This window comes from Ooceraea biroi, chromosome 3, assembly GCF_003672135.1.
Source record: "Ooceraea biroi isolate clonal line C1 chromosome 3, Obir_v5.4, whole genome shotgun sequence".
In the NCBI taxonomy this organism is placed as follows: Eukaryota; Metazoa; Arthropoda; class Insecta; order Hymenoptera; family Formicidae; genus Ooceraea; species Ooceraea biroi.
The window spans coordinates 15517976-15530433 of record NC_039508.1 but is presented as its reverse complement, the minus strand read 5'-3'; the positions used below and the strand labels follow the sequence as shown (position 1 = coordinate 15530433).

General features: G+C 42.6%; 1 protein-coding gene across 8 annotated transcripts in view; it reads right to left on the bottom strand.

Annotated features, from left to right (window-relative positions):
- Positions 1-12458, bottom strand: part of LOC105277220 (neuronal acetylcholine receptor subunit alpha-7) — a 204143-nt gene that overhangs the window by 41054 nt on the left and 150631 nt on the right. For 5 of the 8 annotated variants that reach the window (XM_011335431.3, XM_011335428.3, XM_011335435.3 and 2 more), the window contains one exon: positions 11590-11676. The exons of the other annotated variants lie outside the window; for them this stretch is intronic. In XM_011335431.3, the coding sequence (XP_011333733.1) occupies positions 11590-11676 (87 nt within the window). The remainder of the gene's footprint in view (positions 1-11589; positions 11677-12458) is intronic. 8 annotated transcript variants of the gene reach the window in all.

Genomic DNA, 12458 nt, shown 5'->3' with positions numbered 1-12458 from the left:
ATTGATAATGTTGATTCATGCAGGTGAACAGGTCATAGGTCGTATTGCGATGCATTGAACGAAGGAAACGAAGAAAATGAAAGATTTCAATGTGGAATGAGTGTATCCGTGTATGTGCATGTGTAAATATATATGTACGTAAGTATATGTGTGTACCTATGCGTAAAGTATTCGTAAAGTATTTTTTTCTGAACAACTACACGCGTCACCATGTGAATGCAAGATTGTTTTCGAATTCATTCCACGTCGTTGTCGTCGTCGTTGTTGTGTCGTGTGCCGCAACTATAGATGATAGACGAAGTATTGAGTATTCCCAGGTATTCGACAAATCGGAAATCGAGTTCTTCGGAAAGACGCGCGGACGCCTCGTCGGTCTTCTCTCCAGCCGTGCTCGTCGGATATTCAAGTTGACGGTACCATCGCCGTCCGAACTGGAACAACGGCTTGTCTTTATCGCGATTATCAGAGGCCGCGGAAATGGGGGCAAGTGCAACGAGGTGTTCCGTCAAATTCAATTCCTCTTAGAGCCGCGGCATTATCCTTATCCGACTGGTATCTCTAAAAGCGGGTCTCATCGGAGAGACGATGTTTAATTCCTCTCAATTTCCTCCTGTTCCTCCCACCACCCCTCGCGGCACCATCCCTATTCGATTCTCGCGGAATCCTCGCGCCGTAATGCGCGACTTCTCCGATTTAAACGAAGATTGCTCAGCGACGTAATGCGTCTGTCGTACGATGCACCACTTACGGTAATCAGGATATCGAGCTATATGCATGGCTGAGAAAGTTGCAAGAAAAACAAGAGAAACTAACTGATAGTAGGAATACTTTCAACGAAATTTTTCCACCACGTTGATGGTGTAAAATTTAGAATACACGTTCCTAAGAAATAATAAATTAATATAACCGCACTGACAGCCACTATATATGACATTATGACATTCGCAACACGAAGTTCAAGTCACACGAAGTTCGAGCCAAGCGAGAGAACCAATCAGCGTCGCAGAAAAGAGGCCTCAATATTCGATAAAAAAGACCTTCACGAAGTTAACACGCCTTTTTTAGAATAGGAATATGTTTCTATCCTTCATCAAATGTAAGGTGACAGGCTTTCTGTTATTATCCTTCGCATTTTCCTCCATTTTCCCTGGATGCGATAGAACCTTTGCGCTTGAACATTAAGATTATCTCACCGACGACGTAGCTGACTATGATAGTACTTACCTCGACATTTGCTCTTTCTTTCCCTCTTTTTCTACAGAAATTAATGGCTCTGCGTGACTTCTATCCGATTCGCGCAGAGTCCACTCGCGATTTCCACGCTGAAGTCCCCGAAAACTCGAGTCTGTGTACGATCGACGAAAATCGTTATTTTTAATTGCATCATCGCGCAACGAAAAAGAGACGATTTTGACTGCGCGTCGCGACGCGGTTCCGTTTTTCTTCGTTAATATATAGAACTTGTAGCTTTTCGAGTAATTGGACGAGTTATTTTTTGTAAGTAATGTTGCTCGCGACGCTAAATCCATTAGTTAACAAAGAACCATATGCGAAGTCGTCGAGTCAGAAAGGACCGATCCGCATCTTAGTTATGCTGTCTACGGGATAAAAGATCCGCCATGCGATTTCTTATTCGCGACGTTACGCGCACTCAACGGAGAATTCGTTTCCAAGATAACTCCGTGAATTCTCCACTTTAAAGAAGAGTCTAAAGGATCGCGTATCCTTAGACGACGCAGATTCGAGATTTGCGAAAATCATCGCGATCATTGCATTCCGCTTGCGTTGCCACGTAGAGAAGCTTAATGCGCACGATTTTGTTCAACGTTTCTTCATCGGAACGTCACGTCTCTACATGTTTCCACTCGCGACGTTTTTTCCCGGCGAGATTTCCGACTATTCGCAACGTCGTTCTAACTACCGTGGGAATGAAAGGAGAATGCGAGATACTATCGAGGCATACACAGGGGGTGTGACATTTTTTAGCTACATACGAAGGGGGAGAGCTTTCATGTCGCAACTACCAAAACAACGAAAGCAGCTCCGCAAAATTACGAGAGAGTCAAACGAGAAGCGTGAACCTTCGTACTCTGTTCGTGATACTCAGCCCGCATTCGAGATAATTAATTGCAACGGAAATGCGCATCGTGAGACATGAATTTCGTGGCATGACAAGTGGTAATATAACGTTAATTAATAATAGCAATATAAGGACGAGAATAGAGTGATATTGTACCAGCTCAAAGGGTGAACGAAAATAAGCCGTTCGCGCTGAACACACATAAGAATTCTCTCTGGAAAATAATTATGCATGTCACACAGCAAAGTTTTGGGGTCGTAATATGTTTCGCAAGCAAGGAGATACGCAATGCACATACTTAATGCAAGAGTTCACGCATTTGTCTAAAAGACGTTTACAAGATTCAGCAGTTGGTGCTTCATTGTGCGACAATGATTACAACTTGCTCACCTTGCAACTTTGATTACCGTTCACTTACAGATGCTATTTTCAGTACATTTCTTTTTGCAACGTTGCTTTTGTCAATCCGGCGTACTTAAAATCTCGAAGTAAAGATATGACCGCGTAGTCCTCTTAATTCGGTCGTACGAGTTTGACAAAAAAAGAGTGTATTTACAAAAATCCATTTCCGTTTTGATATCGCCGACTTCAGGCAGACAGACGTGCCAATTGTCGTTCTGGATGTCGACAACTAAAAAATGTCACTCGTCGGCGGACCGTCCTCGGAAAACGTGGGGAACCGTCGCGTCATCGTGCGTACGTACACCCGCTATTTGTACAGGCTGCCATTGTTCACGGCGAATAATGAGGGTGCTTTTTAACTCGATGCTACCGAGGCAGTGATGTACAACCGTAGCGTTTCCAGGAGCGCGTCTCGTTATACGACAATGACGCATTACGGCTGATGTTCTCGCGAAGCGGTGCGAGGATCGACCGTGAAATAACGTGCTTGCCTCTTTGCGAAAATGCAAAAATGTTAAGTGCACGCGATACGTCTTCCTCGTCATCGGTGTCCTCGTTATCGACGTGAAATTAAATTGCAACGACATGGCTTGCACCGCAGCGGAGGAAGATTTCGCGATCATCTGACAGGTAAAGAGAAAATTCAATCTTGCAGACATGAAAAATAAAATGAACATAGGATCCTCTCTCTTGTATGTCCCGGAGTATATTCACGCAGACTATTTTTCATTGTGGTGCAAACTTGCTTAGTAACTTGCGAAATTTTTATTCGATTATTACCGTCATGTTTTCAGTGAACGAGCAATGAAAATATATCTTTGTTAACGAGTATAATGCGTGCGTGCGTGTGTGTACGTGTGTAAATTTCTGTGGCATTTTGTGCTGCTTAACATGTATAAATATGTATATAGGTATGAAGCGAAGGGGGAAGAACAAAGGGAGAAACAGCATGTATATAAGTGTATATAGTGTGTAGAAAAATATATAATATGAATATAGAGATATATTTGTGTGTAAAATATATATATAGATATATATAATAGATACGCAATTTGAAGATATCAAAAAATAATAGCGAAGCGGCAGCCGTGGGAATGTAGGAAAGGAAACCAAAGACGTTGCGGCAGAGCAAACAAACGTCGTTCGTCGGGGTTGGTGGCCTGGCTTCCGTTCTTGTTCCTCGCTGTTCACCATTACTATCCGCGAATCGCTGTAACGATGAGAAAATACCTCCACGAGACTCGGAATACGATCGACCTTCCCGTAACGTTATAATAAGACCGAATAAGCTCAGAATCCTCATTCTATACACCATACCGCACTGTTTGCGCTAAAATGAATCCTCGCTCGTGAAAATAAATGAAGGGAGAGAAATAAAGCGATCGTTCTATGTTTTTATATTTAATGCAAACTTTTATTTAACACGAATCTGTCATAGCTATCATTATTTGCACGTACGTTGATCCTAGATTGTTTTGTGAAAAAGCAACGTGAAAAATGACAAAAGGTGTTCTCGGTTTCGAAGCCGAGGCGAAACCGTTTGAGCTTGATAGGCGAATGGAAGTGCGGTGTATCGTTTACTCGAGGATCGCGAAAACGGGATTCAAGTTTCTCTCGTCCTTGGTACGTGCGTTCTTCGCGTTTTCCCGTTCCTCAGGCAGCGTCTTCGCGCGCGGTGCGCTAAAGCTTTTATGCAAATCGTGATTAGCCTTTTCGTCGAGACCGGAAAGCGCTCGTCTTCACGCTTTCAACGCGAGCTGGTAACGTCGTTCCAACAATTTAATACAAAGCCCTCTTGTTTAACCGGGCTATTATCGCTGGTGTCGCGATAACGGCACCGGCTAATTGGCCGAATTTTATTTCGTGGTATAAGGTGTAGACGGGGTAATGCACCGTGAAAACTGCGACGCTAGTTACGGCGCTGCGCGGGTGTGTAAAAGTGTCTCACCTGTTCGCGAAAGTATACAGAGTGCTCCGTGAAGTGCCCTGCAGGCGGATGAGGCGTTTCATAAAGCTCAAAGCGGCTCTATCTCAGGCGGGATTTAATTCCGTGACGTGATTGCGAACGTAACAAGAACTTTGATAATTATGAATATTTACTAATCAGCGATGCATCTTAACAAGACAAATATTTCCTTTTCGTCTTAGCCATAGATAAGCAAAGAAGAAGTTGAAGGCCGAGAAATTTCAGCGGTATCAAAAACAGAAATACAATAACAGAAAGTAAGATACGGACTTCGCTTTTCAAAATGGAATGATACAATATCGCAAAATACGTGCGAGAGATTAGTTTTAGCAATGCGTGATTCGAATGGCGTTAATTGCGTCACGATAAAAGTCTTTTTAAGTCGTTGTCGTGCAAACAACGAGCTCAAATGTAGCCAATTTTCCGAAACTAAGATTTCGGAGCACCCTGTATGCTGGACACGTATGTGACGTGTGTGGGCGTGGGAGAGATACGCGGGTGCATTGCCCACGCGAGAGACAGGACTTTCTCAGATATTCTACGTTTGTCTCTTTACGGCCTGCGACTGTGTCATGCATGCCACGTCGAGCGTGCACGTGTTCGCGTCGTGTCGTGTCGTCGGTGGTTTATTGGAAAATCAATTGCACGTAAGGTGAATTATTCGACTCGCTCGGGGAAACACACGAGGCGCACCGTACGGGGAGAGAAACCAGACGGGGATAGTAGAGGGTGTGCTATGTCGTCTTGCGTCGAGCCGATATTGAAACCGGGGCGACCTGGTTGCACGCATTCTGCAAGGATTGATGCGTTGTGTCCTAAAAACGTAATAGCTCGATGGGAACACCTAGTTCGCGCTTGTGACTTCCACAGAACGCGATAAAATTCCGTACCGAATGAATTCGCTGTCCATATTTCAAACGACCTAGATTGCTTTAAAGTAATAAAATCTAGTGTCGATCGAAGTGTCTTATTGCATGATATTATTTTTACTTGAACGTTTGTGTTTGTTCACTTTTCCAAATGATGATAAGAGCTTACACGGTCCATGGATGAAACGAGAAGCGAGTAAACCGACTCTCATATTGTCTCTTTGTCGTTTGTTATATTGATCTCTTATATGTACATTAAGAAATATATATTCACACGCGTAATGTTCTTAGTATCCAAGTTACACTCGCCGATTTAATAAATTGTTCCGGATGTTTAAAACACGGAAACATCGTTTCGTCGTTTTGGTCGATAAAGCTCACGAGCATCAAACATTATCGTGAAGGTTGAGCGTGCTCCGAGAAAAACAAATCTCGTCTTGCTCCTTTGTTTCGCAAAAGATGCTGAGCGCAACACGCGGTCTTCCGGCTGCAACTAGACTCTGCATCGTTGGCTCTATTTGTGAAGAGCCATGAGGAAGCCAGGCCAATTGAAACCGGAGAGTTCCGAACGTGCTCGGTGCCAAGTTAAAGAATTACGGAGTCACAACGATTTAGAAACGTTTAAATACGTAAGTGGAAAATTTGATTAAAATCTGAAACAGATAGCAGATTCATTTTGTCTGTTATAAGTGAAATGAATGGGGCGAATCGAATTTCACGTTGGAAACTCGTTTGTTGATTAATTTCTGTCTACTTCGACCTATTTCTACTAATTCGTCCTCGAGATTCTACGATGTTCATATGAACAGATGATCAGATAGAAGATTTATTTTAAATCTGGGAGAAAGTATAGCTCGTTTGAAATAATAAATCTTCTATCTATGTGTCACGTAATAACGGCGTGTATGTGGTACTGGAGGGTGAATTGGATTTTAGATTGAACACTCCGCTCGTTGATTCACTTCTACTGCGCCTTGCTCTAGTAACTTTCTCGATCGTCAGGAAGTACAGTCTATCCTTGATCATTCCGCGAATTTTTAGCTTTATTATTTTATTTTGGATTGTTTGATTAAAATGTACAGTTTATTAAAAGCTTCCGCAAGCTATATTCGCTGTCGCCTTTGGTATTTTTAAATCTGACTTTTATTCTCGATTTAAAAATACCGAAACTAAATTTGCCTTTAAGTGCTATCGCCGTTATTATTCCATAATATAATTGGGCGACGATTCTTATAATAAAATTAAGTTTTTAAAATTCTCGCAAGTAACTTGTTTGCAATAAAACATAATTAAATTGTAAAAACCGTATATGCATGCAAAAATATATTTTCAATAGATGTTACGAGATAAAATCTCTTTGGCACATAACATGTTCGAAACTTTCCGGCTCGGAGATGAGGGATCGTCTCGAAGCTATCGGAGAGGCGAAAGATCGCGAAAATCGGAGTTATATCCTCGTCGCGCAGGAAATACGGATGCGTGTTTTTCCGCTCGGAGAACTCGAAGCGAAGTAAAGAAATAAAGCTATGCATCGTTTACGCATACAGACACACTCAGACCATTCGTGCCATCTCGTTCGCACAAGTTTTCCGCATTCCGTGCACTCGCATTCGCGAAGAGTTTTTCGCTCGGACTTCGAACGCGAAGCCGCTCGTTTCATTCGCGGGGCGATTCCAGGAGCCTCGTCCTGTTGCTGCAACGCGCTAATTCCAGAGCTGAATTTTACGTTACCGATTTATACGTGCAATTTGCATTGCGCGAGAGTTCCTCGCAGTTGCCTGATGGAAGAGAAAACTCATTTGCTCCTTCGGCTCGCTTTTATCGTCTTTTTTTGTGTAGTTCTCTCGTTGCTGATGTCGAAACTCGTTAGAAAGTATACGAAAATGCTCTAAAAATGGAAGATGATAATACCTCTACCGATGTCATCTATAATATGGACATTTTTCTCGTCGATCGTATCTTATGTTATTTACGGATTAATCGAGCGTTTTGCTTAATTGTCTCATTAAATATTGTTCCTTTCATCTCTCCTGTCGAGGAAAAACTTGATGTTGCGTTAAGTATGAGTTCACCACTCACGATCGGTGCTGAATTCATACTTCCAAATCGAGATTTCGTACTCGCGGTGGCGAAACGTTAGCGACGTTCCGAAATGAGGGTACAAACGGAGCGACATGGCATCCCGCGATTTCGCGAGCGTTTATAAATTGAGATACGCGAGATATAGCGTCGCATTGATGCCGACAACATGCGAGAGTGTCGCGCCGAGGGGAAAAAGATCCTCCAAATGACGCCGATGCGCGCCTGCATCTTGCTAGATTAGACATGGTAAAACGGGTGCGCGGAGCGCGATGTCAGCGCGTAACGCGAGCACGTGGATGGAAAAATGAGAAAATACGAATGTGCGTTTCTACGCGAGGGTGGAACGGGGAAGAGAGGTGAGCGTATTCTCCTCCTTTGGGTTCTCTCCTTTTGAGAGAAACTCTACCTTTTTGAGAGAAACAGAGGGAGGACGTAGCTCCTCTTGTGCGTGCAAAGCGCACATTTAATTTGCACAGGACGGAGTTTCTCTGTCTCGCGGAGTATCGCTTTCCGCTTATTGTTAGCCGGACATTTGCCATTACCTGTCCTAGATCGAGCTTTGCGCACAATGATTTCATTTTAATCATATTATTTTTCCATAGTCTGTTAGAATTATTATAAACATGTTTTTGTTTGCATCTTATTATTTTACGGAATTAAACGAAATTGCACGTGGGACGTAATATTGCAGCTCGATCACTGGCATAAGGAATTCTCTCGCCTGTTTGCAACTGGCGCATATATTTCGTGAGAGATACGAAAGGATACCGCAGTCGTTGCTGCTGCTGCGCGAAGAGGAATTATGGTGAAATGAACACGAGCAAATATGCGATGATGAAATGAATGCGCGAATATGGAGGCAACTCAAATAGAGAGATACTCGGGCCAGGTCGACCATACTTTTTTATCGTTTGCATTTCACCCGCATTTAATTTCCGTCACCGACGCTGAGATGGGTTCCCGATTTTCATGCGAAACGGCCGTACGTTCGATTACGGCGCTTACGATGTCCTCAAGGCAAATATGATAACCGAGTGACCACGCACATAGCAAAACGATAACGCGCCGTACACGTCCCATGTTTGCTTCACATCGAACACTGTTAATTAGCAGGCACTTTGCGAACGCGCAGAGAACTTCGTCGTGCCGGCTGGTCCGCGCACCCATTTTACCTACTTCGTGAAGCACCCTCCTCGCTGAAGAGTACACTTTGTTGTATAATGGCAGAGGGAATATCTAAACTCCTGCGAGAAAAATGTCCCTCGTGGAATATGAATTTTCGTGCGCGCGTGCAGTAGCTGTACGAACTTTAAAATACATTCGCGAGAAATGAAATCTAACGGAAAAGGAATGGAGTTAACATAACAAAAATTAATTTCATATGCTACGAATAGATAAGAAAATTCTTTGGCAAATTTATATTAATGTTTTTAATGCGAATCTATCTTAACATTGTTTTCTTTGATTAAAATAATGTCAAAATAAAATTCATTTCTATAGAAGACAAACATTTTGTCCATTTACTTTGCGAAATCGGTGCTTCGATATTATTGTATAAATAATAAATGGCAAAGTTCACTAATAAAAAAACATGAGACCGAAGTAGTGAAGCCTGTTTTTCAACAACTGCCGAATATTTCAATAAAAAGAATGTAGAAAATAATTCAGGGATCTGAATGTACATTACATAAAAACATGAAGCGGTGAGTAACAAAAAAACCCTGTTTGGCACGTTACACGAGGACGCATCGGATTTCTTGCTCCGTGACAAGTTCGACATAGCAACGCGGATGCAAAGTCGCGTCGTGGAAATCGATGGACATCGGTCCGAGCGCGTAGTTCCTCTCGTGGATGACAGATATTAATTCTCAGCAGCTGTCTTCCTATTGGCAACGTTCCCTCCTTTCCAGAATACACGCAAAAACGAATTTCTCTTTGATTTCCCGTTAATTAATTTCGCAAGTTGTTGGGCACGTGGAGAGCGTGCTTGCTTTCTTCTTGCTCGCGAATGTCAGCGTCGCCGAAGAGCGAGGCCAATTCTTTCGACAGCTTTCATATTACCGTGTCGATGCACCGTGCCACACGCGGCGAGGGTAAGGCTGCATGGGTGCCGATTACAGAGTCGCAACGTTGACAGCGGATACGTAATAATCGGTAAAGGTCGATTGACGCGTTTTAATTTACTTCGATCAGCGTAGCTCGATGAAACCGTCGAGGTGTCACCCCCGCAAAACGGATGGCGCACAAATGCCGAAAAAAAAGAATGGACCACGGAGACAGGAGAGACTACGAATCGACAGCTGCGATCGGTTCTCGCGATGAACGATGACGTTCCGCTCTTAAATGAGCTTCTCATGATGTAAGATCCGCGGTCGCGAGAGAAAATCTTTATAAAATGATATTTCTAAAATCACAGTTATATTATGCCAAAAAACATAAAATAAATATGACACTTCCAAAATGTCGTGAATAATTGTTCATTAATTTTTATGCAGTTTTTAGGGAATATTTACGAAGTAGAAAATAATTATGAATAAGTAATGAATTAAAAATATCTATCTATTCTTATCTAAGCGTTATTTATTAAAACATAAGTATATGCATCAATAAAAGTTGCTTCGGTTCAAAGAAACAAAGTAAAATAAAGTTTCGGACATAGCAAAAACATGTGGGACAAGTTACTTGATAAATTATGTCGAATGCGATGCTATACTTCTCGGCCGTAGCGATGCAAACTTATTCAATTAAAGCCGATCAAAGTTAGCGCGAGGAAATTTCCTAGGCGCATTGAGAAAGTGATAACTCTATTTCTATCGTCTTTCTCTTCGTCCCATCGAATGGACTTTCGTTTTTGGCAATAACTACTACAGACGTACTGGACTGCTTTCCCTGTTTCTTCTCCATTTCCTCACTTCCGAAGATATCTCTTTGGCGGTCCTTCGATGTTCTTTTTATTTCTCGCAAAACTTGGTAGATTGACATCTTCGTATCTACTGTTACGATGAAAGTTTCTTGGATCCGATTGAATTCTTTACTATTCGTGAAAAGCTATGACTGAAGTGGCGATTTCCAATTGCCCGAAGATAATAAATTTCTCAATTGATTTCACATTCGCAATGTCTTTGGATAATATCATAACTGGATAATACGGTATATAACAGATTATATTATTTAGGAAATTGAAAATTTATGATAATTTTAAGAGATTAAAAAAATTTATTTAATAATTGAAATCGAGCGTATTATTTCACTGCAAATTCTTGGCATCTTCAAGTTCTCGAATGATATAAAATAAGCCCTTTTCAAAATTACGTATCTATCGAATTCCGAATCTAGAATTCAGCTTTATATCTACTGATACGAATCGTATGGTCCGATTTCTCAAGGACTATCGAGTTATCGAGAGTCACGTTTCCGCTCCTTTTCTGGTCTATCCCCGCGATTTAAGAAACAAACGATCGCAACGACGAATCTCTGTTTACTTATGCGCTTCTCGATAAAGAAAGATAACTTTACCCGTTAAATTGATGCGGAACAACGAGTCTCCTCTTCCACCAGCTCTCGCGAATATTCCATGATTTTCAATTCTCCTTCATACGGGAGAGCGTTTCGTTTCAGCTGCAGGGCGCCACGCCTCTCTCGCTTACGCTACGAAATTGTCGTACGAGATCTTCGGGGAAGATAAAAAAATGCTCCTCGTAATATTATAAATAATGCGTATTCATCAACTTTGAAACTGTTCCCACATGATATGAAGAAAGTAAAAAATAAAGCTTTACAAAATTGCCGTTTACTGTTCTATAACATTTCCGATGCAAGTCAGCAGCAGTGACACGGTAACGTTATCCTTTTTTTAATGGAACGAGAAAAAGCATCGATTTTTCTACACATTGAAAATTTACAAGGGGCAGACCTTCTAACCCCGGAGTACCCCTGTATTTCTGAACCCTTGTGATTCAATTTGAAGGATGGAAACCCCTGGTATAAAAAATGCAGACATATAAATAGATAAAAAGATTCTCGCTTGTGTTTAAGTATTAACGCGCGAGGAGCCCCCGCGAAGATTCCCGGTTGACTTTCCGCGATTTGTATTCGCCAGAGATCCATTTTCGATCTCAATACGTGCGAAACGATACGTGATCGCGATTGAGTGATCCGACTTTTCGCGCAGTGTAAAAACTCAGTTGTACCTAACAGGGGTATTGCGTCGGAGACCTGGGGCAGGGTCTCGGCGACGAGGTTCAGGAACACCGTCAGCGATAGCAAGATGGTCACTCCTGAAACAGTCGTAGCCCACCTATGCTCAATGATCTGTTCTCGTTCGTCGTATCCGTTCGCGAGCGGCGTCGACAGCCACGTCGTCACCCCCGCGTGCAGCAGGTGGAGGACGCGATCGTCGATCGACACAGTCGCACGTCCTTCTTTGCCTGTCGATCGTCTTGGCGATCGTCGACGAAGAGAAATCGTCCGGAGCTGAACCGCGCGTCACGCTGACCATTTTCGACCGGGAAATGAGGATAGGAGTTTATTCACGGCCCGCGATTCAGGGCGCAATGGAAAGGAAAGGAAAAAAGGGGTTATTTTCGGCGACGCGGTGGTGGTCGATCGTAAGCCGGGGCAAGTTTTGCAACTGCACTTCGCCTCGGTGGAATTGTCGACGGAGATCTCACGAGGGCCAGTGCCCCGTGCCGTTTTAACCGGCGATGTTTTCCCGATAATCCCGGAACGGATCGACCGCCTGGTTCCGCAGAGGATTCAGCTCCGTCCGAAATTTGTTTCTTTTCGCTCTGCTCGATTTCGAATCCCCGATTTGGGACCGAGGGTAATAATAGCTTTGTTAAAGATAGATAATCCACGGCGTGTACTTAAAATTTACGAGTAAATACTTGTACGAAATAATCGAATCGCAGTGACGCGATTTTAACGCTTAAACGCTAACTAGTTGCTTCAGAGCCAGCTCGGGAGTATGCATTTTGAGTCATTCGCATCAAATAATACTGATTAGCCCGCAATTTACGAAATTATAAATTTATATTAGATATATAAATAGAAAAATATG